This window comes from Alternaria hordeiaustralica (genome assembly GCF_023758085.1).
Source record: "Alternaria hordeiaustralica strain BMP 2776 chromosome Unknown scaffold_2, whole genome shotgun sequence".
Lineage (NCBI taxonomy): Eukaryota > Fungi > Ascomycota > Dothideomycetes > Pleosporales > Pleosporaceae > Alternaria > Alternaria hordeiaustralica.
In genome coordinates, this window is record NW_026056774.1 from 971,884 (window position 1) to 997,988 (window position 26,105).

The following is a 26,105-nucleotide window of genomic DNA, read 5'->3' on the forward strand; positions in this document are numbered from 1 at the left end:
CTACGCACTGTGTATGTAGGGATATGAAGATGAAAGTGAGAAGACTTCTTCGTCCTTGAATAGAATTGTGGTAGATCTCTAAAACATTGATCAAGACCAGCGTCGGCATGTAATTACAATAACGGTATAAATAACGGGGGTATCTAACGAATGTCCTCAGCGACACAGAACAGAAAGCAGCTCTCTATCCAATAAGCGCCATTGAAAACATACCCTTCCAAGAAAGAAAGAAGAACGCGTCTAAACCTTCTACCCTACCCAGCCAAAATGCCTCTTCAAAGCTTCCTCTCCAACTCCCCCATCCAATCCTTCAACTCAACCCTCTTTCCCCCATCTTTAACAAGCACCCTCCCAAACCACCCCAAAAGATCAAACCCAAGATCCCTACTTAACCCCTGTACCCTCTTCAAATTTCTCACGCCCAAATCATCATGACCCATAACCTGCAGCGGACACCCCGCCTTGATCATCTCCCTCTGCTGATACTTATTCCCCTTGAACGCATCATACGGAGAGCCACCCAGAATGAGAAACAGCAATGTGATAGCCAAGGACCAGAGATCTGAGGTCGCGGAAGGAGGGGAAGTAGACGAGGAGCTGAGGAGCGACGGGTCAAGGTAATCCCATGTCCCAGCGCCGAGGGGAGACGCGGAAGATTCGATGGTGGCGGAGGGGTGGGAGAGGATGGTTGAGGAGAAGTCTGTGTAGATGGGTTTGGGCGCGGCGGTTGATAGGGGCGAAGAAGAGGAGATGAGGATGTTGGAGGGTTTGATGTCGGCGTGGGTACATCCCTTGTTTTGCATCCATGCCAAGCTGTTGAGCAGTGCGAGAGCGATGCTAGGGAAGACTTCGGCCAGTCTCGCTGCTCGAGCCTCTTCGTCAAGCGTGTTGAGCGTCTTTTGGATCCAGCCTTCCAGCGTGTCGTCCATGGCTTGGAGGAGGATGGCACCGTTGCGTGTGTCCAGGCCGTAGAAGGGCACGATGTGGCTTTCTGCGTCGGGGAAGCGGGAGAGATAAGATAGGATTCTTGCTTCTGCGCTGAGCACCTTCTTGGCGCTGGTCATGGCTGGTACTTTTACGGCGTACATGGGTGGGGTGGCGGGGAGTCGACTGAGGTCTACGCCAGAGTCTATGCTTCGGACTGGGGTGAGTGGAGGAGTCATTTCGGGGCCACAGGGAGGCTGTGATGGGGACTGTTCGGTTGGTTTGGGTGGGCAGGGTTTCGCTAGGAAGACATCGCTCCAGGCTCCTTCGCCGATGGTCTTCTTCCGCCCGCGATCATCCGTCTTGAACTCGTAGTCCGTTAGGTGATGTGGGAAGGTGGTGAGTTCGGTGCTGCCAGGTTGTGGTGACTCGTCCAGTGATAGTCGAGGCCGGTTGAGGGACGATATCGAATCGCCACGTCGTAGACTCGATAACGAACTTAGAAAGTCGGACGATGTTGAGTTGGACTTGGAATGCGAGGCACCGCCAGGTGTGATGGGAGGTGTGTCGGCACCACTGTTGTGCATGCTTCGGGGATCATGTGCACCCATCGTTACAGATCTTTTCCTTGTTGGAGAGGTCGGTGGTGTAGAAAGCGTTCGTACGGCAAACGGTCTTGAGAATGTCTTGTCAGACGCACCGATCGTATGATCTTGGCTTGATGCGCTGTACGTCAGCAGGTGAAGTTGGGGTTGTTGCCTCTTCTGCGTGAGTGGTGTCGCTGATGATTCGACTATCGGCGGATCTTCCCTTGAAGCAGGGAAAGTGAACCGTGAAAGTTGCGCCATGTTCGTTTTACAGTAAGAGTTGCTTGACGATGTTCAAGTTTGACAAGTCACGCGGTAGAGTTACAGCGTGCGAGTAGCCCGTGGAGAACTGTTGCCTGAAGCTTGAAGCAACAGCGCGTGAGGGAAAGGTCCAGGGAACTTGAAGAAACGATGCGAAACAGGAACGAATTCTCAAACAAGACAAGAAACGTTGCAAAGCAAAAAGGGCGAGTGGCCGTCTCTTTTTGATCGGGGCGTGTCAAACCTGGGTCTGGAACCGAGAGATGGGAACCAACAAAGAAAGGGAGATAGTATAGTGCTACAGGTAAAGGTACACGAGATAAGAGGGCGGATCCACAAGCAGGCTACCGCGCAACCTACTAGAGAGTAAGAAGCATTGTCGATGATAGTCGCAATAAAACGATGGGCGGCGCGTGCGGAAGGCCCGCAGCCAAAGCGTTGTTGGCTGTGTGTCGATGAGTCGAAAAGCGATCGGGACCTGCAAACGGGTCTATAAGCAAAGAACCGCGCTGTGCCCCGGAGTATCCGGGGACGACGGGTGGCACTCGTGGAATCCCTACCCGTACCAACGCGATAGCAATCTTAGCCAGCGCTGTTGGACGCCGATGATTCGGTGGGGGGGAAGAGACAAAGCGCATCCCCTGGGAACACCTCCGTGATTCCAGAAGCCCACCCATTCACACGTCTTTCCTAGCCGGGTGGTCGCGCAGCTGGCTAAGAGCGGTAGCGCACTGATGGCGCGCTGTCCTTGGCTACGGGTCCCCAATTACTGGCCTGCGCTGGGTGAACGTGCGTGGTTTGATTGGGCTGCGCGACCTCACCATTCCCCATCCAGGGTGTGCCTTTGTGTGCGACACGTCTGGCTGCGTGCCATGCCTCGCGCTCTCTGCTTGGATGGACATGCGAAACTTGACGTTTTTGCTCGGAGCTTTTCTGGAGACTTTCGGTGCTTCTTTTCTGTGACGTCGTTATTGACACCGTGGCTGGTGGAGATGGGCTGCGGCACTTGTCGCACTTGTCACAGCTAAGTCATGAGATCGTGAAGGCTGTGGAGCTATCGTGAGTTATCGCTAGCTTGTCGTTGGCTCACATCGCTGGTGTATCTTTTGACTGCCGTCCCGTCCGAGCCACCATGACAGCGAAACGTGGAGATGAGCTGAGCGGCTGAAGATCATCTACTACATGCTGTCATCACCGAAAAGATTCATCCTGCATCGTGACCTTCGTTATACCTTCTTTCGTCAGCGCTTACTGTGAAAACTGGGGCAACTCCGCCGACGCCCCCTGCTCTGCGCTTGCGGCATCAAGCATCGTGAACAAACTACCCCGGATGAAATGCCGGTAGCTCAATAAAGTGTTTTTTGTTGACGTAGCTGAGCTTCAAGCTTTCGAACCAAGACTAGGACAACGGGCGTGGGCTTATCGACCGCACGTATAGTTCGCAGATTGCGCTAGATGCACACGGCTGCATGTGGGGGCTATCGAGCTTGTACTGCTTAACTGCCCATCGGGTGATTCCTCAAGCCACCCGTTCACCGAAACGTGGGAGTCATCTTCAGATCCATCCTGTTGATATCGCGCACGCCAGATTAGGCATGTACCACGCTGATAAGCGAAATTTGACAGCCCAATCTACCAACCTCGAATAGCCGCCATGCACGAGAGTGGAGCCCGACCAAACCTCATGCTGCGAACCATCTGATCTGTATACTTAGGGGTTAGCCATCCTTCCAGCCAAAACTTTCATGGCTCAAATTTGCTTCTTATCAAGTCCACGGTAGGTCAAAGGGAGAAGATAGATCAACTTGAATAATCGACGATTCATTGCTCTGCTACTCTATCTCCTTCTCACCGAGCCACCGCCGATCGACTGTCCGTCCTACGCTGGACCACGGTACTACGCTGCGAACAGAAACGCTGAAGGGAATTGGTAATAGTCTTCCACTGCGCCCATTGCTTGAACAAAGGAGATAAGGACACCCAGACACAAAGAGAAAAGAGCAACCGATGAAGTGCCAGAGGTAGAAAGACCACATATATACGAGATGGATATAGGTATTATCATCCTCCATGCTGATCAGTCAACGGAAAACCCAAAAGTACCACTCTCTGCCCAACCGGATACAGAGATATCGAAGAAAACGCCGGCTTCATGATGGGTAATCGTGTGATTGCGCCCTCTGCACTGATGCCATGTGAACCCATTTCGATTGATGATTACAGTATATTGGTGTGGATACCCAAGATATGCACAAAACGCATAGATAGCTCAGAACCTGTTTTGTTGATTTTGATGTTGCTGCTGCTGAGCGACTGAGGAGCGATGATACGAATCGATGATTTGGCCCACCTGCTCCTCGTGCTCGCTCTGGCGTCAATTATCGTATCCTGCGCCTCGTTGCCATGGGCTTGAGGTATTGGCCTGTCGGTACTGTTGTTGACCTTGGCCATTGCTACCAGGACGGTATGATGGTGCTGGGCTGCGGCGCTCGTAGAAGGATGGCGGTGCTGGTGAGACAGTTCCGTCATTGCCCTGGCTCCGTGGTGGCACGGCAGCGTAGTGCTCGTTGAAGCCGCCCTCCTTAGCAGCCATTTGGCGCTGCTCTTCGGAAGAGTAGTCGTCATCGTCATCAATGCGGCTTCGTGATCCGGTGTATGGGTGGGTGCCCTTACCCTCACCACGAGCAGTCGCACCGAGGGCGTCGAGCTCAGTAGTCAACTGGGTTTGCGACTTGATGAAGGAGCCACGGTCATCGCGCATTGGCTGGTAGCGGGTATCGGGGTTCTTGGTGAACAGAGCGAATCCAGACGAGACAAGAAGCATGAGAAGGAGGATCAGGGCGAAGGCGGCATTAATGATGAAGAAGATGACACCCATGACACCAGTGACGATAGCCTACGAACGTTAGTTGGGAATTGTGGTGGAAGTGAGGGCTACTTACAGGCTGGTTGAAAATCTCGGTGAACATCAACAGGAAGAAGGCGCTGAGGAAGTTGACAGCAGCAATGGCAATGTTGAAACCATTGGTCTTCTTGTCCATCCAGGGACGAAGGACGCATACACCGACAAGCAGAGCAGCCTCGATGAGAACGATGGCGATGGCCTGAACCTTGAATGCACCTTGCGCAAGACCGACAAACATGGCCTTGATGAGGAGGTATCCGAGCCATGGGATGATGAACCAGTAGGCGGCCGCCTTGAATTGAACGTAGAGGAAGCCCCACTTGTTGAGCGCGACAGGGTCCGAATAGAGGATGTATGCAGGGTTCTTGTGCATGGCGATGGAGCGTTGGGCGATTCGGACCACCTTGGAAGAAGCCCATGCGAGGATACCAATCATGGTGAGCATAGAAAGGATAGCCAGAACGACCAGACCAGCAGAGTCACGCTTAGTTAACTCCCAGAAGCTCAGCATCATCATCTGCGGGAAGCCAATGAGTACGACACGGAAGAGAATACCCTTGAGCACAGTCTGCCAGCCATTGCGGAAGTCGACGAACTTGTCGCCCTTCATCTTGCCGGCCTTGACTAGACCCTCGCAGATGTACTTGAAGGCCACGACACCGATGACGGTAAAGAGGACAAAGATGACGAAGAAGGTGTATCCGGTGAAGAAGATGTTGGTCGTTTCGATCTTGGCCTTGAAACCAACACGCTCGATGCCGTGGAGAACCAAGCGGTCTCCTCCAGCCTGTGCCTCGGTGGCGGCAGCGTTACTACGGGCCATAAGGCGACCGACAGCTCCGGTGGTGAAGTCGAGCGCACGCCTCATCTTCCTCGACTTCTGGACCTCAATGGAGATGTACGACAGCTGGGACAGGTAGGTGGTCGGGCTTCCGCCAGTAGCACGCTGGTACCATGTTGCCATATCCTGGAGGAATTGAACACGGATGAGACCCATGGTCCATTGGAAGTTCTGGGTCCAGGCGGACACGATGGGCGGGAGAGGGACGGCGCAGAGACCGATGAAGGCCTGCGCTTGGAAGTAACCGAATAGCGACATGGCGTTGGCGGCAACGTGCGCGGCGGTGTTGGAATGACCCAGTCCAGACGTTATAGCGGATGCCATGAGACCGAGACCCGCTATGACAGCCGTCACCCATGCCACAGCCTTCTGGTCGACCGAATGTCCGTTTGACAGCTCTGCTTCTACACATGCGAGTTGTTGATGGGTCTCTGCAGACCTGATCTTGACTCGCACGACTGCGTCGAGATCGGGGATTGTGTATGCGATGCCTGTGTAGTGTTAGGGGGGTTGGGCAGCAACTTTGGACGTTTCTTACCTGGGATGACGCTCATGATGTCCTGGCTAATGTCGATGTTGGATTTGATAGTCAACGGTCCGGCGTTCATTGGGCACATGCCCTCGAGCTCCTTCTGACCGCAGGGGTCGAGCTTCTCGTTCATGGCGGAGTATCCGTAGACGAGCAGTTCGATGTCGGCCTCAATCTTGCCGGCAATGTTGGAGATACCCTCGATCTTGAAGCCCAGACTGCGGTTGCTGGGGGTGAATGCGACGTTGAAGAGGGTGGCGGAGAAGCTGGAGTTGGACATGCACGGGTTGAGCGACTTGGATTCGATGATGCGCTCGCCCGAGACGACGGGCGCCGCGATGGCTGCGAGCCATAACAGCGACTTGGAGAGGGAGAACTTCATGGTGGGCGGTGTTGTTGTGGTGTATTAGGTGCGCGGAGCGAGGCACTCAGGCGCGGGCGTACTCCTTACGAGTACTGCGGAGGGAGGTCGGCCAAACCAGCGGCGCGAGGGAGTCCGTCAGTCACAGTGAATGGGGTTCGTTTGCGTCCTGGAGGGGTGAAGAGAAGCGGTGGGTGCGGGTGAAGGTGCGGGTGAGCGAGTGGCAGTCGGGAGCGACGAATGGGCGGTGATGTCGAAAGAGGTGGTTGCGCAGGACAACTGGGGAAGGGAAACCGGGAAGCAGCGAGGCGAAGAGGCCTGTCTGTCGGCGGCTGGGCGACGCTAGGGCTAGTACAAGGAAGGGGATATGTGTAAACGACCGGACGGGCGCGATCAGCACTTGCACGCAACCCAATAAAAACGATTCAGCGCGCTCTCGTCGTCACCTAACGCTGGTGTTTGGAAAGTGCCTGAGGAGAGCAGGAGATGGGGCGGATGGTAAGAGGATGCCAGCTCGCAGGAGCTGAGGTCTATGCACCGCGTGCCGGCTGCTTCAGGGGAGCGAGACTGCGACGGTCGCGGCGAGTGGGCCAGATGAATACGCGCGGCACCTGCTCAGCGCCCAGCCTCAGAGGATCCAACGGCTGTCAAGTTTGCGATCGCAGGGAATAGTCGGAGCATTTACTGACTGCGCGGTGCTCTACTGCTCTGAGTTCGTCGACACTTGCTTCTCTGCCAGACGCCTTTGTCTTCGCAGGCTCCAGAACGCGCGCCTTCTTCTTTGACCAAGCTGGAACACTCGGATGAGGCAGGGGCGAGGGGGCAGGGGCACTTGCTTCGCCACACTCGCACGCAGGAACAATCTCGTCGGGCCAATCAAGACGACGCTCTAGGCCTCTTCTCGCGCTGACTGAAAGTCTGCCAGCCAGGTCCGCCCAGCTCTTCGTATTTCCTCTAATTTTATTGCCGTATACGCGCGAAACCGACATTTCACTCTTCCAGCCCATCCCCGCCCGCTGCACATTACCGCTCCCTGAAGGATGTCAATATTATGCCATCCGGAATCCTGCGGCACACCAAGTCTGGACTGTCTGGCCAGCGACCCCATCCGTGCTCTCGGCACCAGCGGATGGCTGCACGCAAATAGACCTCACCCAGCCTCTCCAGCCAATCATGCCAATCATGCCGCATCTGACTGTGGCGCACTTGGCCAGCGAGGTCAATGAGCCGTCGACTCGCTGCAAGCGGCGCCATCTTCACCACATCGAGATGGACAAGACTACACTGCAGCGTAGTCTGCCTGCTGTTTCTGGGCGTTGGTCACTACGGCATCTCCATCCGCAGCTTGCGTAATGGCCTCACGTGGCATCAGTGTAAACATCATTGTTTCCACCTCACCACATCGGCCCTCCATCGACTGAAAGTGTTTACCCAGCCACCACTCACCACTGTACCACCGGACGATCATCATTCAAGCCATGCGACAGACGTCATGAGCCCACCTGCGCAACGCGTGTCTGCGAACGATCAACGAACGTCTCACCCACATCTGAAACACGCGATCTGCCCATCTACCTCAGAGATTTCCGGCCCGCTCACATCTATCGATACACTTTGCGCAGCCTCATCTTCTAACCTTTCGCACTGGACTGACCCTGAAGATCGTCATCTTCCCTATGCGCGCCTAGCGGTGGAGCTGCCCCACCAACAAGTGGGCGCGAACGCGTAACCGCACGTTTGACCAACATCAACAAACGTGCATCAACGATCTTCTTGACGTTCTTTGTGATGTCTTGTTTGACGGAAACTCTCATCAACATTGCGGATGCTCGTAGAAGATACCTCATTTCTCCAGCTTATTTCGCCAGGTGACATGAAGCTGCCTGACATGACTAGCAGCGGGCTGCACCAAAGGTTTGTCAATTCCTTTCTCATCTCTTTTTCGATTCGTGTGTTGAAGTCTGTAATTCGTCTCAAGACTTGACTGCGACCGATGAACGCCTTCGAAAACTCGTCTCTCGAATCTGGGGTTTCCACTAGCTAAACAGCACCTGACTAAAAGCTTGCATCACGCCCCGCATGCGGCACGGCTTTTGCAAAGCTCGTGCCTAGCACATCCGCCTTTTCTATACAAATATTGGGGATGACAACTTTCGACGTTGTGCAGGTGCTTGTATATCCCGTCACTACACTGCCCATTCAGGAGTCTATAGCTCAACATGTCTGCAAATCCTCCATTCCCTATCTTTTATCCAGGTACTCCATTCGAAAGTCGGGCGGATCAACTTGGAAGTCAATGCGTGCTGCATATCTTTCGATATGTGGTTCAACCGCTTGTTCCCAATCGCCACTCATATTCCGGCATTTGAGCATCTCACCAGAGACCCACGGCCCATATCGCAGGACCTAAAGTACCACTACATAGGCGTTTACACATTCAACAATCCCAAACATGCATACCATCGATTTATGACTCTACTTTCGCGGTTCTTTATTGTGCCGTCGGAAATTACAACACAAGTGCAACTTATGTTAGCGAACGATATCTTCAACGACGATATTCACGATCGAGACGATGCGCAAGCTGCGTTAAAGAAAGACTACGAACGCTGGTTTGCCGATCCTTTGGGATGGCTCAAGCGAGCTGAAAAGGCGAAGTTCGAAGCGCGGGACTATGTCATGGATGTACTGCCCGCTTTTGGGTTTTGGTTGTCCCCGTTGGAGGCAATGAAGCTGATGGTGAATGAGAGTGATAAATCTGATAGACGTGTTTTCGATATGAGTATGGTGATACCGGAGCTTGGGGTATCTGTTATGCACGGCCGTTAGGGTCACTGCTATGAGTTGCTCATGGGTAAGTTGTAACGTTGCGAATCGTCGTCTGATCAAGACTGGAAAAGAATCGCACTGAAAAGAGTACCAAGGAGAGACTTGGCAGTTCGAAGAGCATATCAAGGATGTTCTAGTCGACAATCTTCTTCTACTTGCGGGGTTGGGAAGACGGAAACCCAGTGTTTGTTTGCTCCTCCGTCCGCGGCGGTGTGTAGGCGTTTGAAGGTATGCAAGCTCCCGCCCTTCACTTCCTATTTTCCCCACCGGCGAGCAAACGGATCTATGCACGTGCGCTGAATACCGACTATTCTTGATGATTCTTTTGGATACATTGCTCTCTCATACTATCAGCCCTGGAGGTACCCAAGTCCAAGATGCCGCACGCCATCACTGCCTTGGAGCACAACACCGATGGCCCAGACAATCACGATCAAGCCGAACTTCAAATACTGCTAAAGAACAAGCTTCACGGCATACCGCCTAACCACATCCCCGCAATCACCCTCGCCGACATCCTCGATCAAACTCCACAGGCGCTAAATCTTCCCAACATACCACCAGATATCCAGCTCCCCTTCTTCCTCTACAACCGCGCCACCATCGACCGCTACGCGAGCAAGCCCATCAAAGATGAAGAAAAACAAAGTATGGAAATCACTCGAGCGATCTGGTTCTACCGACTCGATCAAACGCACCATTTCCAACGCTTCCACGACATCATGAGGTGGAACACCGCGATCTTCGTTGCGCTGTTAGCTCAACACTCGCAGTCAAGCGATCAGCGTCAATCTTCACACGGAGAAACAGGAGCAGTCGATCGTCGTCGTGAAACCATAGACTCCTACCGCCCCGAACGGGTTACCACTCCTAAACACGCACCTATCCCTCCTGCCGCCATCCGTTTCATTAAGCAATACCTCGCCGCCGTCATCGAGCACCACAACACACCCACCTCCAGCTTCGCAGCACGAGAGTCATTCATCTTGACCTGGAAGACAGGACCATGGAAGTTATTCACCGTGTTTGGCGGTGCGCAGAAGAAGCTGCTCAAGAATGCTATGAAGAAGCTGAGCAAAGAGTGGGAGGCCGAGTTGCGTGTTGCAGAGTCACAGTTGGGTAGGGAGCGGTACGAGAGGAAGGTTGGCAAGTTTGTTGGTGGGGTTGTGTCTGGGAAGAGGGAGATGGGTGTGCGTGTTGAGGAGGTGAAGAACGAGGATAGGAATGTCGATATGGCAAACCTGGTGTTGCCTGGGCGGGGAGAAGGCGAAGGAAATAGTGGTAATGAACTGTTGCAGGCGCTTCTGGCTCCGTACGTACCGCAGACCAATGAGGCTAGGGGACAGGATGGAAAGGGGGTCAAGAGTGGTGCAACTGAGGTCGAAGGAACACTGGTCACGGATGTGAGATCTGCTATTGCGGCTTTGCAGACGATGGAGCCGAGGGATATTCTACCGGTGCTTATCCGCTTGTTTCCAGCATAAATGGATGTTTTGCGCTGGGGGGTTCGATACACACAGCCAGAACTGCACGGGGCTGGATAGAAGGCCGAGAGGGTCTTTCTATACATTTCGGATTCTTGGAGGCGGAGATACATGTACTCCGTTAGGGGAAATCACCGCGCTCATGTGCAGACAATGGATATTCAGTGTCCACAAAGAAGTCATCACCTAAGACAGAATGTGGTATATGTTCAAACAAATGAGATTCGTAAGTCTATCATCGGTATCTACTAGTCATACACCGCTCATTAACCTTTCCATTACCATCTTTCCATACAAAGCCATCCATCTACTGGGGCTTGAGTACACCACGGTACCTCATCTTTCCATCCCGGAGAGTGGCCATCGCCTCCTCAATACCACTCTCGGTGAGCGGGAACTCCATGGTGATAGGCTTGATACCATGTAGCGCGGAGAAAGCCAACATGCTACGGTGAACAGCGCGGGCAGCAACAACAGAGCCCTGAACAGTGATGCCCTTGGCGATAAGAGCCATGTGGTTGATAGCAAAGTCGTCATCGGAAACGGTCATGGGGAAGATGATGGCGTTGTTGTTGAGAACAGGGAGCATAAGCTTCCAGTCGGGCATGACAGAAGTGGTGACGAGGAGAGCGTCAACAGGGCGGCTGACGCTGATCTCGGACTTGCCCTTCATGGCAATGAACTCCTTTGCGCCGAGCTTCATGGCCTCGTCCTTCTTGCTCTCGGATCCGGAGAAGACGACGACATCGCAGCCCATCTTGGCGGCGTACTGGATGGCCAAGTGGCCGAGACCGCCAACACCCATGACACCGACGCGGTCGGTGGGCTTGACGTTATAGGTGTGCAGGGCGTTGAAGACGGTGGCTCCACCGCACATCAGGGGTGCGGCTTCGGCGTCGGTGAGCTCATCGGGAACCTTGAAAACGAAGGCCTCGCGCTGGACGGAGTGGGAAGCAAAGCTACCCTGGTCGAGGTTGGCCATGCCGTACATTTGGCGCTCGCTGCAGTAGGTTTCCTGGCCTGTGAGGCACTTGTCGCAGCGGCCGCAGGAGTTGTGCTCGTATCCCCACCCGACGCGATCGCCCTTCTTCAGGTCCTGCACGTTAGGTCCAAGCTCTTCTACGACACCGACACCCTCGTGGCCGAGGGCCATGTCGGCGCCCTTGTAGTGCTCATCAGTTCCGCAGAGACCGGAGGCGGTCACTTTGATGAGAACCTGGTCGTTCTCGAGGTCGGGCTTGGTGGTTTGCGACTTGACAATCTTGCTCTCCTTGGAGCCCTTGTAGACGGTGAAAGAAGGCATCTTGGTGGTGGTGTGTTGTGATGTAGTAGACGTTGAAAGGTGATGTAATAGAAAAACTTTTGGGTATCTTGTTGCAAAAGAGATGAAGGTTGATGTGAAGTTGATTGATGCGTTCACAAAGACTACCGCGACTTACTGTTATATATGATTAGAGCCAACCTACAGCTCATTCTTACATGTGCCATGAATGTCGCTGGAGCTACGTTCGAAAACTTCTCCCCCATGACGTCGCGTATTGATAATGCACAGGGTCTTTGGGTCCAGGGTCTGGATATCGCCGTGCCTTACACATTGGGTGCGTCGACCGCCACTAGAAAACGTGGTTTTGTGGGTCGCATCTCCAGCATGACAATTTCGAGATCTGCCGATTCCGGTATAGTGCGCTTCCTCATGCTGCATCTTCGAGGTGTTGTCAGCTGTGATGCAGCTGATTAATGTAGGCTATATCGTCGCGATTACGCGTTGTCGGCACAGCATGCAGCCTATACCTGCACATTGTAAAAGAAATATTGAGCTGCGAAATCCAGAGGACGCCTCGGACAGCATCGGCCAACCATCCCACCGCTGTTGCAGGACTGCCGAAATGTCCGCAATAGTGAGACGTGCGTCTGGAACGTGTCGGAATGATATGGATTTCCATGTGCCAGGCGCCGCTTGTGTGGAGCAAAAGACGTTGTTCCTGACCCCAATGCGGATGCGGCTCTGCTCAAGGAGTCCATGACGTAGGTGGTGCCGGGGCGCCCGTCCGATGATTGCGCTACATCACCGAACTGTTCGGTCCTTTCAATTCCTGATCCTCAGAGGCGGGCGCGAGTCTTGTCCGATTGTAACGCGCATTACTGATCTTTCGTTTGGCGGCTACTTGTTGCCGAGTCCATGGGGATGGAAGTGTGGCGTTTGTTGAGGCCCAGGTGCAGCGGCCTGGAGTTACGCCTTTGGGGCAATGGGGACGATGCCACGAGATGCTTACCCAACCCCGAAACTTTCGGATCGCAAGTCGGAGTGGTGATAAGAGATGAACTGCGATACAGATTCTTGGCATTGATGCTGCGTTCCATGCAGTCTGAGCGTAAGAAGTCACCTCGCGGCAAATCCCCAGCTGCAGACTCGAATAAGAGGGTGTGGAAAGCGTCAGCTCTCGCAGCTGCAAAATCAAACTCGATCTCCAGCATACTCACCTACGGTCATTCAGAACTAGCCTGCGTTCTCGGAGCCGCTTGAATGGTAGCAAACAAGTTGTTGGTAGGGTTTAAGCTATGTGAGCGGTCAGAATTTAATAAAGGCACGAGAAAGTACCGTGATGGATGCGAAGGGAGAAGGTAGTTCCGTGCGTCATCACCGACATGGACGCAAACCTTTGCAACTCATTCAGCAACGCTGAAACGGAAGGTCTGGTGTTTTGGCAACCTCTGAACGTTGCGTAACTGAATCAGATCAGTATGCTTTGGTAGACGGACCAACGTAGTCGCCCAACAGACATCCTACTGAACCGGAGATCGTTCCGTTGTCAGGGCATCCGCAAGATTGTCTTGATGTTATGATAATATCCATCAACGAAGTTCTCACCACTCTGTGAGTCCTTTATTATCACGCGTAAGACCCGAAAGATCTGAAGGTCCCGAGGTCGTCCACGAAAAGCCCAGGAGTTTGAGTGTCTGGTATCATTACGTGTTGAACTAACGACAACCCAGGCTCGTTCTATCCGACTAACATACCAACAAACAATAGCTATCAACGACGCCAAAAGCCTTCAAAACGTTCTTCCAACCTCTAAACTCTCCCCAAGAACCACACCTCGTCTCTCTAACAAACAATCTTATACCCCCTCTTAAACACCGGCACAGGATCACACGTCGGCGGCTCACTAAGCACATACGGCGCACCGGCCCCTTCCGAACAATCCACCGAGTCGAAGAGTTGCACTACACACCTCATCAGCCACCGCAGTCACCATGCTGGGACAAAAGTTTACTTACATTCGCAGCCCCGAAGAGCGATGCGTAGTACCTGCAGACTTGCCTGGTTTGGCTCGAGCGGATAACACTCATCAGACACGATGTTGTCGTGCGGAAATGAGAGACAGGGGTTGTTGGCAGCGCAGTCAATGCACGACCACGATGTGAAGGACCCGGCGTTGGGGATGGGGTTAGGAACGGGGCTGCGGCGGGTAGGTGTGAGGGGGGAGGCGAGGGTTGTCGCTGTGAGTGCGAAGGTGATGGTGAGGAAATGCATGATTTAAGATGTGGATAAGGTCAGGATGATCGCGAGATTGTGTTAAAAGTGACGGAACTGTAGAGGGGTTATCTGGAGTGGCTTTATATGTGCTTTCTCGCAATAAAAACATGGGAACAGCGAGACAATAGACAATCAGCTTCAATCATCGACGTCTTGGTATCTCCTGGTCATATCCATGTGACTTGAGTATACGACCAATGTCTTCTCCATACTCCTTGACGACTTCCTCTCACCTAATCCTTGGGTGCTAGTAGATGTAGCTTGGCAAAGACATTCTTCTCACATATCGCTCGGTCAAATCTCCTTACAGTAAGCGCTTGCTTCATATGGAAGTAGCACATCATACAAACAAAATTCTCTGATCATTTGTTCTACCTGCTCACATCACATAACGCCTTAGCGATGGTCACGTTTCGCACAAGAATGACTATAGTAGCGATCTGATATATTTCAATATAGCTTAGTTCGCACCGTGTGTTGAACACGGTAAACGAACTAGACTGGATCTAATAAGTCGGATCGAAAAGGTGTTGTAATGACTGTCTTCTGAACACGCCCTCTCAGTTATGCGCGTTGTTGCCAGCTCCTCTCCATCTAATCGCCAAGTCGTCACTCGGTCTCCATCATAAGCGTAACCGGAATGACACGCTTAAGAGCAGATAGCCTGGTAAGAAAACTTCTGCGACACATTGATGCAGTCGCTGGGAGCAGTGGTGAAGGTGTCGGTTGGTGTACCAGAGCAATCGTTGGAGGTGTAGAACTCGACTATTCCCATTAGATACCGATCATTCACAAGAAACGTTGTCGCGACTCACGGCGGCAGTTGGCACGAGTCTTCTCCAAGAAGAAGACGCGGGCGCTCTGCAAGGGCAGGAATACACATTCGTTGCTGTGGATGTTCTGCTGCTGCAGGGCCTGGGGTGCGCAGTCGGAGTTGGCGTAGGCCTCGACTGAGGGGTGAACGTTAGTGGGAACAGTAGTCTGCGTAGATGGGGAAGGGACGTACAAGAGGCAACGTTCTCAAGCGAGATCTGAGCGACGGCAACTGAGGCCATGATGGCGGCGACGATGGTGGAGGTGAACTGCATCTTGACGATTTGGCCTTTGGTGGTTTAAAAAGATATTGAATGTAGTGATGCTGTAGAAGATGCTGTCGTGGTTGTCCTTCCAAACACATCCTTCCTTGGAGGTTTTATACCTCAATTCCTCAGTGCTTTCGGTTTCGCCCGTCATCTCCTCTCGCTCGAGGCGTTTGTTGGAGCTCATCGTGGCTTGTTGCGGTGAACAGAATACGAATGTGATTCATCATCATGTCTGATGGGCTTGCCATGCAAGTGATCGGACACGGGCAGACATATGCCTCCTCGCCGGACAGCTTGCAAAAGAGGGGACATTGTTGGCAGTATGAGGAAGTTTGCTCGTACACCTGACGCCGTGGCTTCAGTTTGGTAAGCACAACGCTGACCAGTGTGATCGCTGAGTATGGCGACGTGAAGTCTGCTGGCCGAGAACGTTTCCATAGCCTAAATCAATAGGAGCAACTCGTGTCGATGTGACTGATGCTCAGTGGCTTGCGGGCCGCTGCTGCAAGAGGTCGGTCCGCGGGGCAATCATTCTCTTGAGAGGATGCGTCAGTTGTAGGTGGCTGAGCGGCGTCATGCGTGAGACATGAGCTCAGCATTGAGTGAACTCCCTATATACCTCATCTCGGTATCGAGCGAACAGGTGCGCGCAAAATCCCTTCGCCATCTTCTCCCTTCTTTGGAACAACTGTGAGATGGCGGCCTCGTGTACAGTCTACAATAGCTCGTGCGCGTGACGAGAACTCTCAAGGTGGGTAGTTAACCACGTGATGTGTGATGTCTTCGGGAACGTTAAGCGCGTGTGTGAATTGATGCAATGCAGCCAGTAAGAAAAGGTGCACGGATATCATGTGTTGGTGCAGAGAGGCCACCAGATGTGCACCAATGGGACGGAAGGACCCGGCTGACAGGCCTGGCCAAAAGGCTTATGCAAACGACGGTTGGATTGGTATCCTGAAGCGAGAGAGCATAAGCAAAGGTGCGTGCTCGATCTCAGCGTGACCCTAGTCTTGAGGCCTCCAAGAACTCAGGTCTACATTCGGAAAGTCTCTGAAGAGCACAAATCCCCTCCTACGCCTTGGCAGTCCCGCGCTGTATCCCAATCATCTCTTTCGTAACTTTTCCTGGTACGTGTGTATCACCATCGTCTAAATAAAAAAATGTCATCCGTGCTGCAGTAGCAAAACGACGATTGACAACTATTGAGTAGCTGCTCAGTTGTAATCGTGCATGTTGTGTAAGCTGATGTCCTGGCTGCTGGTAACGCGTCGCTCTTCCCCGTTGCCGTTAGCGAGCGCATCACTCGTGGACGTCTGGCTGACACCGTTGGCTGGGTGCCAATCGGGTTGCCCATTGCCATCCGATGGGATGACGTTGCCATGTTGGTCAACCTCCTGTTGCAATACACATTAGTCACAGGGAGTCTTGCCAAACAATGTTCTCAATGCTCAACTTACAACGCCTTTGGCAGCCATGCGCACCTGTTGAGGATTAGCCGTACCATGTACGACAGCCTCTCGTGCCTTCTCCATGACCTTTTGTTTGCGGCTCTCTCCGCGGATTCTCTCGAGATGCTCAAAATAGCCAGCGTCGACCGGGGTGACATATTTGCCGCAGAAGACACCGACTTCGAACTTTTGCGTTGCGGGATCCCGCGGTGAGAGACGTGCGCAAGCGCTCTGTAGATCCTCAAGATTCTGGTATACGACATCGTCCGCGCCAATGTGCTTAGCAATGGCTGCTGAGTCGCGGTGGTGAGCGATCAGCTCCGAGGAAGAGGCCAGATCAATACCGTAGATGTGGGCATTGGTGATTGGCGGTGCACACGAGGTAAAGTAGACCTTCTTGGCACCCGCTTCCCGCGCCATCAGGACAATCTCACGCGACGTAGTACCCCGAACGATGGAGTCATCAACCAGCAGCACGTTCTTGCCTTCAAACTTCTTCTTCATAGGATTCAGCTTGGCCCGGACGCCCTTCTGTCGTAGTTGTTGCGAGGGCATGATGAATGTGCGGAAGATGTAGCGGTTCTTGACGAAACCTTGTACGTATGGCTTTTCGAGAGCCTCAGCAACGCATAACGCAGAAGTAATCGAAGTCTCAGGAATCGGCATAACCACGTCGATCTCAGCCATGGTCTCGGGACCAAGCTGCTTCTTGATGGTCTCGGCGAGAGTGAAGCCCATGTTGCGTCGGCTCTCATCCACGTCGATGCCGTCAATGACAGAGTCAGGTCGCGCGAAGTAGACGTATTCGAAGATATCCGGGGTATACGCTTCTTGCTTGGCGACTTGCCTGAAGACGGGCTCCTTGCCCTTCTCGATTATGACAGCTTGGCCGGGGAGGATATCGAAGAAGTCCTTGTAGCCGCACTGGACCAGCGCAACGCTCTCTGAGGCCATCATGTAATCCATGCTCTTGCCGTCCTGCGACTTGCGAGAGCCGAGCACCATGGGCCGAATACCGTACGGGTCGCGGAAACCGATGAGGCCGAATCCTGAGATAATGTTAGTATCTATACGATGACAGCATAGCAGAAACCATTGGATATCGACATACCCGCAAGCATGGCCGTGCAGGCCCATCCACCAGTGCAGAGCTTGTACATCCTCTCCAGCGCCGCAAAGCAGTCGTCGGCGTTGATACGCGCCTTGCCCGTCTCGTTGAGCTCGTCGGCGAAGATGTTGAGCATGAGCTCACTATCGCTCTCGGTGTTGATGTGCCTGTGGGCCTCGTGATCGAGTCGCTGGCGCAGTGCCGGCGCGTTGATGAGGTTGCCATTGTGGGTCATGCAGATACCGTAGGGGCTGTTGACGTAGAAGGGCTGAGCCTCAGCGTTCGCGCTGCTGCCGGCGGTAGGGTATCGCAGGTGGCCGAGGCCCATGAAGCCGGGGAGGTCGGACACGCGTGCGCCGTCCTGGAAGACGCGCGACGCCATACCGTTGCCCTTGCACTGGTGGAAGCGACCACCGGCACTGCAACTGACTATTCCGGCAGCATCTTGGCCGCGGTGTTGGAGGAGGTAGAGGGCATCGTGCACCTCGACCGAAGCCGATTGCGACTTGGGATCGCCGTGGATCACAGCAATGATACCGCACATTTTGACGTGATGGCGGGGTGTGGGGAGGCTTGGAGTAAAAACTCGGGTTTATATGCTACTAAGACGCGTCAGTTGCGGTAACAGTTCGGAAGACGCGGGATATGTAAGTGGGGTAGTCTCTCAGGAAGTCGTTGTGCGCTCAAGGGGTATCGCAAGTCTAACATCTTTATAATATGACAAAATCATCATCGGGACATTGAATAGGCGGCAGGTAAGAGAACAAGTGACGACATACGTAGCCTGGTGGTGCTCCTGAAGATTTCGGCAGGTCTCTCCAAAAATGGGGTATCCTGGTGGAAGAATAATGCTATGGCCGTTGGGCGCTAGATGCAGCAGCAGTCCATCTACTCTCAGGTCGAGTTCTCAGTGTGGGCGGCGGCGGCGTCTTCGTAGCGGCGTGGCGGGATTGTTGTCCCAGCTGGTGATGGCGTTTGGGCTCATGGTTATTGGAAAGTAAGAGCGCTCTAGTGGGGAAGGGGCAGCATGATAAACAATTTTTTTCCTCGCCGCACCTGCGCTTCCGCTCTTTGGGGCTTGGCGGCCCTTCGAAGCCGAGGGAGCTGCCCCACATGTTGCAACTCTTAGAACCGATATCGCAACGCGACATCGCGACGACTCCGACAAAGGAACGCGAGACAAGCGCGTTATCATCGCTGACAACTATTCGGGTACTCGCTTTCGTTCGGTTCGCGCCCTGGACCATCATCCGACGCGTTCTCACCCCTTTCGTACGAAAGATCGAATGTCTCCACCTCCTCACGTCGTCGATGGCGGTGCTATAGCTGTACGGAGGATGGGGTTACTTCTCTATCCATTCCTCTCCCATGAATATCTCAGTTAGACGCGCGCGAGTCTGCCCAACGCAGGCAAACCTACGGCAGGCGCCCATCCAGCGCGATCACATCTCTACCAGCTCGCCACGCTTCCAAGGTTGATGAACGCCATTCCCTCGCAGTTTCTTAAGTACATTTGAGGACTGACGTAAGTGAATTTTTTCCTTGCCGATGCAGGATTCCGGAAGAGCCCAAAATGGACGGAATAGGCGACGCTCACATGGGAGCGCACAGTCAGGGTGTGCTTGTGCTGACTCTCGAAGGAATGTCGTCCAAAGCATCTTCAAAGGTTCTTTGTGTTACCAGTACCATATCCCCGGTCTCCGCCACGCTGCACGAGCGGCTACACCCCGTGTCCGATTCCGAACGGTGCCCACCCTGCACGACATCCATCGCCGAAGCGCGTCGACACTGTTATCATACTCGCAAACGAAGCAGCCAGAGGACGAACAACTCATATGTCTCGGAATTTGATCTTCTGCAGATCGGCAGCTACTATCTCTTACGCGACAGACCGACTCCAAACGACGCTAGAATACGTCTCTGCTCCGTCCACGCCTACCCCGGTCTTTCACAACAACACTCTCCCACAGCCACGATGCGGGCAGTCATAAATGGATCATGCTGTTGGCCTGCTAGCCTGGCACTGTGTCTTCACTAGCGCAACCCCGGTTACAGCTGGCCACCGAGACTACGGTTGGCGGTGTCCATTTGCCCAATCGATACTGATCTATTGTAGACGACAGCATCAGAAGTCGACGTGAACGATTTATCGAACCTGCTCAGTCTGAGCATCAATGTACCTGCACCATCTTTCCCGGAGAGTATCGTTCCGCTGTTTCAACGTCAAGCACAACAGAGGGTCAAGTTTATATGCTTAAGTTGCAACACGTTCTACAGCAGTCTTTGCGCGTACGGTTCGTTCCGGAGACACAAACACGTGAATATGAAGACATACGTGTCACGTATTGTACGTGAGCCGGTGGATCTCGCACTAAGACTATTGCCAAATGCCGGGAGAAGTGCAGCCCGTGAGTCCCGATTGACACGGCTGCGTCGACGCCAGCTTCATGAGGAAAGGACTGATTTACACGGCATATCCGAGGAACACAAGCATTGGCAAACTAGTGCAATTGTCAACTCAGTGCAGCCCAAAACGTTCGACTTGTTGTTGACAGATCATTTGCTAAGTTTCAGCCCAAAGCGCAACGGCTCACGTTACGCTCGTCTTATTTGACTTATCTCCACTATCCACTTAGGCGGTCTTCAGAGTGGCAGCTGTCCTACAAGAGAGTGTGTTACCAGTCTCGGCATATCAGCACTTCTGAATTTGACGAGAGTGGTATCAAGGGTACCAGCAGGACGATACTCAACTTCCACGATGGTTGTTTGGTTTCTAGATGTGGAAACTCCACCACGCGAAAGCTGCTGATCAGTACCGCATCAGTAGCATGCAGGATCGGCTGCTCGCCGCTGCCTCCAATTGCCTCAGCCCGATTAGCTCTCGCCTATGCATAGCTAGTTGACTTCCCTGAAATAATACGCGGGGTCCCCACATGTAGTCGCAGATCCAGCCCGACCAGGACCGTGCAGACTTAATACTACACGTTCCGCATGAACCAGGTGGCGATGCTGTTCACTAACCGATGTTCCGGGATCTTTGTTAGGTGCTGGACAAGTATACCGACAGCAAGCCACCTCTTCTACTAAGATCCAGCTCAGCCAGGGATCTCCAATCGCAGCCTGCATGTACTACAAAAGTATACACTACGGGCTAATGCCCCCGACGCATGCAAACGCATGGATGTAACCCGTATACCCATCGGCTAAGAGGGGCCCAGAGAGTGACGATAGACTTGTCAAATATGGCTTCTTTATCATATGCGTCAGCGTCGCGGTATAAAGGGTCAAAAGCCACGCCAAAGCTCACATATCACCTCGACATTATTTCCATTCGACAAGTGTGCGGTTGCAGCTTTCTATCGTCTGTCGTCATAGACTCTTCATAGTTCTTGCCTGCACATATCTTTATGACGGTGGGGTCCGGCGAATCTGGCAGGATGACGACCCTCAACGAGGAGTGCTTTCCAAACATGTCGGCTGGCACTGACGACGCTGCGTCATCAGAATCGATTAAGGTGAGCAACTACAACCGCGACAACAAATCTTTCGAACTAACTATCCAAGTCCTTCACACGAGCTAAGATGGCCTCGCATGGAAAGACCAGTGCCCCAACCCACGTACTGGCGGCTTTCATCGCCCTCAGTTTATCGATCTTTCTAGTAGCACTCGACACTGTGCTCATCCCAACCGCTTTGCCCACGATCTCCCAATCCTTCCACATCCCAGATTCTCTTTACGCCTGGATAGGGTCATCCTACCTTCTCGCCAACGCTTCATCAGTTCCGTTCTGGGGTAAGCTGTCGGACATATTCGGAAGAAAACCAATCATCTTGACGGCCAACGCCATCTTCCTTGGCGGCAGCATCTTGTGCGCCGTCAGTGTGAATGCCATTATGCTCGTTTTCGGTCGAGTCGTTCAGGGTCTCGGCGGCGGTGGAGTGGTGGTACTGGTTCACGTATGCGTCAGCGACCTCTTCACCATCCGGGATCGGTCCTTCTACATGGGCACTGTTGGTGCTGTGTGGGCCGTCGCATCTGCTTTGGGCCCGGTCCTCGGCGGCGTCTTCGCACAACGTCTCCATTGGACGTGGTGCTTTTACATCAACATACCCATCGTCTCCCTAGCAATTTTAGTGTTGTATCTTACGCTTCACCTACACAATCCACGAACGCCCCTTACGACAGGACTCGCGGCTATGGACTGGCTGGGGACGGTCACGATAATCACGGCTACTATACTCCTGCTAGTGGGCCTCCAAGTAGGTGGCATTAGCTCCTACTCGAACGCAGGAGTCATTACGTGCTTGCTGTTCGGATCACTCGCTTACGTAGCCTTCCCTTTCTCGCAACACTGGGTGGTACAACATGGCGGCAGCCCTATCATGCCACTGCGCATCTTCAAGGACATCAGCAACCTCAGCGCACTGGCCGTATGCGCATGCGACACTGTGGTCTTTACCTCGGTCGCTTACTTCCTACCCCTGTACTTCCAGATCGTGCTCGGACTCCAACCAGAGATCACAGGCGTATGTATGCTCGCCGTCGCGATACCTTTGGCACTTGTTTCGTTCGCTTCCGGCCACATTATAGAGAAGACTGGGCGTTTCCTTGAAGTACTGCAAGCGGGTCTATTCGTTATGACGCTTGGTGTCGGCCTTCTCATCTCGCTCGGTACCGCGCCAAGTCTCGGAACCATCATCGCATATTTGGTCGTCATCGGCCTGGGTTTTGGGCCCAACTTTGGCGCGCCACTCATTGCCCTGCAAACGCGCATCCAAGAGGCGGATATCGCGGCCGGCACTGCGGCTTTTGGGTTTGTACGTTCGATATTTGGTGCCATCGGTCTAGTTATCGGCCAAGTGGTATTCCAACTCCTCATGGCGCCACACTACGGGAAGATTATCGACAATGGCATCGCGGACGATGTTGCTCTCAACCTCACTGGAGGTGAAGCGATATCCCAAAGCGCCGCTATCAATGACCTCACTGAATCCCAGAAGAGTGTAGTCCGCCATAGCTTCATGAGCGCGCTGAGAGGGACCTGGATTCTCATGACGGTTGTGGGTGCCCTTGGTCTTTTGGCCTCGTTCGGTATCAAGAGAACAAAGTTGCGTCGAGAGAGGACGACTGAGCTTACGGAGCTGGAAGTCACATCGAGCGATTGAGCATGGGGTAACAGCTCCAACGCGTGCAACTAATGGCTCGCTCATTGATGCTCAATCATCCGACGCACGTAGTGCAAGCGATTCAGTCATTTGATTCATGACTAGCTCACCTAGTTACATGTTTCGGGTGCAAATCATTTCATATTCAGTCCATTCGAGCGTCTTACATATATAGATCTGCGCCGTGCGGCCGCTAACTGCCAAAGCAGCCTCACGCTCTACATAAACACTCTCGTTAGATATACCACCTCATATATTGCAACACCCAGCCCGTGGTGTATCACGTCTGATCTCGTCTGCGCCGTGTACTTACTTCTTTCTTCGTGCCTCCCTATGCGCCCTCTGCAGCTCCGCCAACGCCTCATCACTCCATCCCGCGCCGCGATACGCGAAGTAGTCACTTGGCAGAGTCGCAGGGTTATTCGGGTCTTGCGTAGGGTTGGGCAATGGTGCCAGTAGAAGTGGCTGTGGCTGGGAAGGCTGTTCTGGCTGCTGTTCAGGGTGTGCGCCGTGGTCGTTCTGAACAGTCATAGGCGGCATCCACCACGGCTGGGCTTGTGTCGCTGCCGGTGCAGGTCCTGGTACTGGTCCCTGCGGTATACATACTTGATGTGGGAGAGGGTAAGGTACTAACACACGCTGCCCTGTTGGTGTTACTATGACTTGGAAGACGGGTTGTTCGGGCTGTTGAGCTTGGTCTTGGCCGTTTCTTGGGGGCTGGGGTGGCTGGTTGGGGAACATGCTTGGTTGAGTTTGATACGTTAACGATGGTTAGATGAAGAAGACTATGGGCGGATGTAATGCATAAATTTATATGTATATATGATATGATGGAAAATAACCCGAGCGAAGCAGCGTCTATACGTTGTTCGATGTATAAGCTGTCGCGTGTGGGACGCGTCAAGGATGCGCTGTTGCACCGACAGCTATGCGGACAGCACGCGCATGATGTATGAGCAAGCTTGATGCGTTGAGGAACTCAACAGTAGCGCCTCACGTATCCCATGAGCTGTGATAGTTCTTTTGTGATATCGCTGTAGTCAATAAACGACGCACAAATGATTCGTTGGACGTTGCAGAATTGTTTGCATTCTTCAAAAGCCGAGAAAATTTTGCTGTGAACTTCCTCAAGCTCCTCTCGTAGGTGTCCGAAAAAGTGATGGCAGGCGTTATCTCAAGCTCAGTCCAAGCTTTCTCCTTTGTAGCCAGGAGAATAACAGTACTTCATCAAACGACGGGAAATCTTGCTGCCACCAGCTCGTGCTGTCCAGCACGTGTCGACAACCCCAATGCGCCGAACCTTCCACTTCGCGACGCCAGTGTCGAAACAAGCCTTCAGCTTCACACCGGTCTTTTTCGAGAGCTCAGAGGCGAAGATAATCTTGTTAAGACAATGTAGGCGGTATTTATCAGGAGCTTTTTCCGTTTGGCCTGGTCTCATGATGAACTTGATCAGAATCTCATGCTGCGCATCATCTTCGTCTTCAGTGGTACTGGTGATAGTGTTCAATCCTTTGGGTACCGAGGTGATATTGATGCCATCTAGGCCTATCAAGCTGATAACATTATCCTGTGACCAAGTGCGAAACGTTCTTGCCATGTCCCGCATGATCTTCAGCTCGTCGAAGTCATCCGGATCGGTGGGCATGATCAAGGCGTCTAGAGCTTCGCTTATAGTTGTTGGAGTCAGCTGAAGATGAAATCTTGAACTGGGTTCCCGAAGCTTCAACAAGGAGAGAATATCAACACCATGTTGAGGGAGTGGTGCGCCGCAGCAGATGGGCTCCACCCATCCTACCACCTCGCCGTCTTTATCTGGTCGATGGAAGATGTTGACGTAGTCGTTGATGGTCTCAAGCGCGGTGCGGACTCGACGCTTCTCTAGAAGCCAAGGGGTAAACTCATTCCGAATCTGGCGGCAGATTTGAGTGAAGCCCCAATATGAATGCGCGAAGTTGGTCGGACAAGCTATGCCACGAACAGAGCGTCGAGGTACGCCTTCGGGGTAGTGGCGAACGTTCAAAATCTTCTTCTCTTCGTCGGTCATGGCGTATTGATATATCAAATTGCGGACTTCACCCGGTAGATCACTCCAGGGCGCATTCTGAGTACCTGGCTTCTTTGGTGGATATCGACGAGAATGTGAGCGCGGCACATATTCATCTTCATCATCGCTCTCGTCATCCTTCTCTTCTTCTGATACCCAACCAAGCCAACGACCCAATCTATCAGCCTCTGCTCTGACTTTCTCTTCGAGACTTGTTTTCCTTCGGTGTGCACCTGTGGTTGTTGATTTGGTGATGCGCGCACCCTGCACACGAAGCTTTTCGCCCAAATGGGCAGACTGAGCGGTCGACCCTGAAGTTCGTAAGTCGCGAACACGATTGCGGCTGGACCTGGCCCTGGGCATTTCATCGTCGGTAAGTTGAGCTACGGTATCCTTACGCGATCGCTTTACGGGAGGTGCGTTGTAGTCGGCAAGGTTTGCAAGCTCTGCGACGATATTCGTGGGCTTCTTATGCCCGCGCTTTGGGTGCGGAAGTCGCATGTCCTCACCGCGACAGTGCCTGACACCCCTATCGTGATTGCCTTCATTCTGGGAAACTGCACGTGTCTCCTGAACGCCGCGACGACTGCGCTTTCTGGGCTTCTGCGAAGGCGCGCAGTCCTTCTCGGCTTGGTGTTTGCGCTTTGAACCCATTATGTTCGCTGTATGTAGGAGTGACTGGGGGATTCTGAGAATTGGAGGAATTCACTGGCTGATGTGAAAGAATGTGGACGTATGGTGTTGACACTAGAGTTGACACAGTTATGAGATATGGTGGAGCGTTCTGGTTAGAATGGGTGCCTAGTATTGAAGAACACTCAACCATGGATTCAAGGGGAAATGCACGTGCGTCCACAACCCTTTCATCCACTTGTAAGGATTAGCTCAGATTTATTGTAGTCGTCTGCACCAGGTCGATATACTCGTTGTCGCGATGGGGGCCTGTATGATCCATGGCGATGTGTGTGCGGAGACCTGGCTTTCAGTGGTACCGA

General features: G+C 53.1%; 8 protein-coding genes across 8 annotated transcripts; 2 read left to right on the forward strand and 6 right to left on the reverse strand.

Moving 5' to 3' along the window:
- Positions 1-275: 275 nt before the first annotated feature.
- J4E84_001791 (uncharacterized protein) lies at positions 276-1,535 on the reverse strand (the record flags this gene model as incomplete). The annotated part of the gene is made up of 1 exon (XM_049384421.1): positions 276-1,535. One exon carries the CDS (start codon positions 1,533-1,535, stop codon positions 276-278), a length of 1,260 nt encoding a protein of 419 aa, XP_049247777.1.
- Positions 1,536-4,146: 2,611 nt separating this feature from the next.
- Positions 4,147-6,429, reverse strand: J4E84_001792 (uncharacterized protein; the record flags this gene model as incomplete). The annotated part of the gene is made up of 3 exons (XM_049384422.1): positions 4,147-4,668; positions 4,715-6,009; positions 6,057-6,429. The coding sequence occupies 3 exons, from the start codon at positions 6,427-6,429 to the stop codon at positions 4,147-4,149; spliced, it is 2,190 nt and encodes a 729-aa protein (XP_049247778.1).
- A 3,093-nt stretch (positions 6,430-9,522) lies between these two features.
- On the forward strand, positions 9,523-10,721 carry J4E84_001793 (uncharacterized protein; the record flags this gene model as incomplete). Its single annotated transcript, XM_049384423.1, has 2 exons — positions 9,523-9,528; positions 9,600-10,721. The coding sequence occupies 2 exons, from the start codon at positions 9,523-9,525 to the stop codon at positions 10,719-10,721; spliced, it is 1,128 nt and encodes a 375-aa protein (XP_049247779.1).
- Positions 10,722-11,028: 307 nt separating this feature from the next.
- J4E84_001794 (uncharacterized protein) lies at positions 11,029-12,024 on the reverse strand (the record flags this gene model as incomplete). Its single annotated transcript, XM_049384424.1, has 1 exon — positions 11,029-12,024. One exon carries the CDS (start codon positions 12,022-12,024, stop codon positions 11,029-11,031), a length of 996 nt encoding a protein of 331 aa, XP_049247780.1.
- Positions 12,025-15,048: 3,024 nt separating this feature from the next.
- On the reverse strand, positions 15,049-15,314 carry J4E84_001795 (uncharacterized protein; the record flags this gene model as incomplete). Its single annotated transcript, XM_049384425.1, has 2 exons — positions 15,049-15,209; positions 15,266-15,314. The coding sequence occupies 2 exons, from the start codon at positions 15,312-15,314 to the stop codon at positions 15,049-15,051; spliced, it is 210 nt and encodes a 69-aa protein (XP_049247781.1).
- A 1,241-nt stretch (positions 15,315-16,555) lies between these two features.
- J4E84_001796 (uncharacterized protein) lies at positions 16,556-18,441 on the reverse strand (the record flags this gene model as incomplete). The annotated part of the gene is made up of 3 exons (XM_049384426.1): positions 16,556-16,735; positions 16,799-17,838; positions 17,901-18,441. The coding sequence occupies 3 exons, from the start codon at positions 18,439-18,441 to the stop codon at positions 16,556-16,558; spliced, it is 1,761 nt and encodes a 586-aa protein (XP_049247782.1).
- Positions 18,442-21,367: 2,926 nt separating this feature from the next.
- Positions 21,368-23,063, forward strand: J4E84_001797 (uncharacterized protein; the record flags this gene model as incomplete). Its single annotated transcript, XM_049384427.1, has 2 exons — positions 21,368-21,412; positions 21,462-23,063. The coding sequence occupies 2 exons, from the start codon at positions 21,368-21,370 to the stop codon at positions 23,061-23,063; spliced, it is 1,647 nt and encodes a 548-aa protein (XP_049247783.1).
- Positions 23,064-24,243: 1,180 nt separating this feature from the next.
- Positions 24,244-25,764, reverse strand: J4E84_001798 (uncharacterized protein; the record flags this gene model as incomplete). The annotated part of the gene is made up of 1 exon (XM_049384428.1): positions 24,244-25,764. The coding sequence occupies one exon, from the start codon at positions 25,762-25,764 to the stop codon at positions 24,244-24,246; it is 1,521 nt and encodes a 506-aa protein (XP_049247784.1).
- Positions 25,765-26,105: the final 341 nt, after the last annotated feature.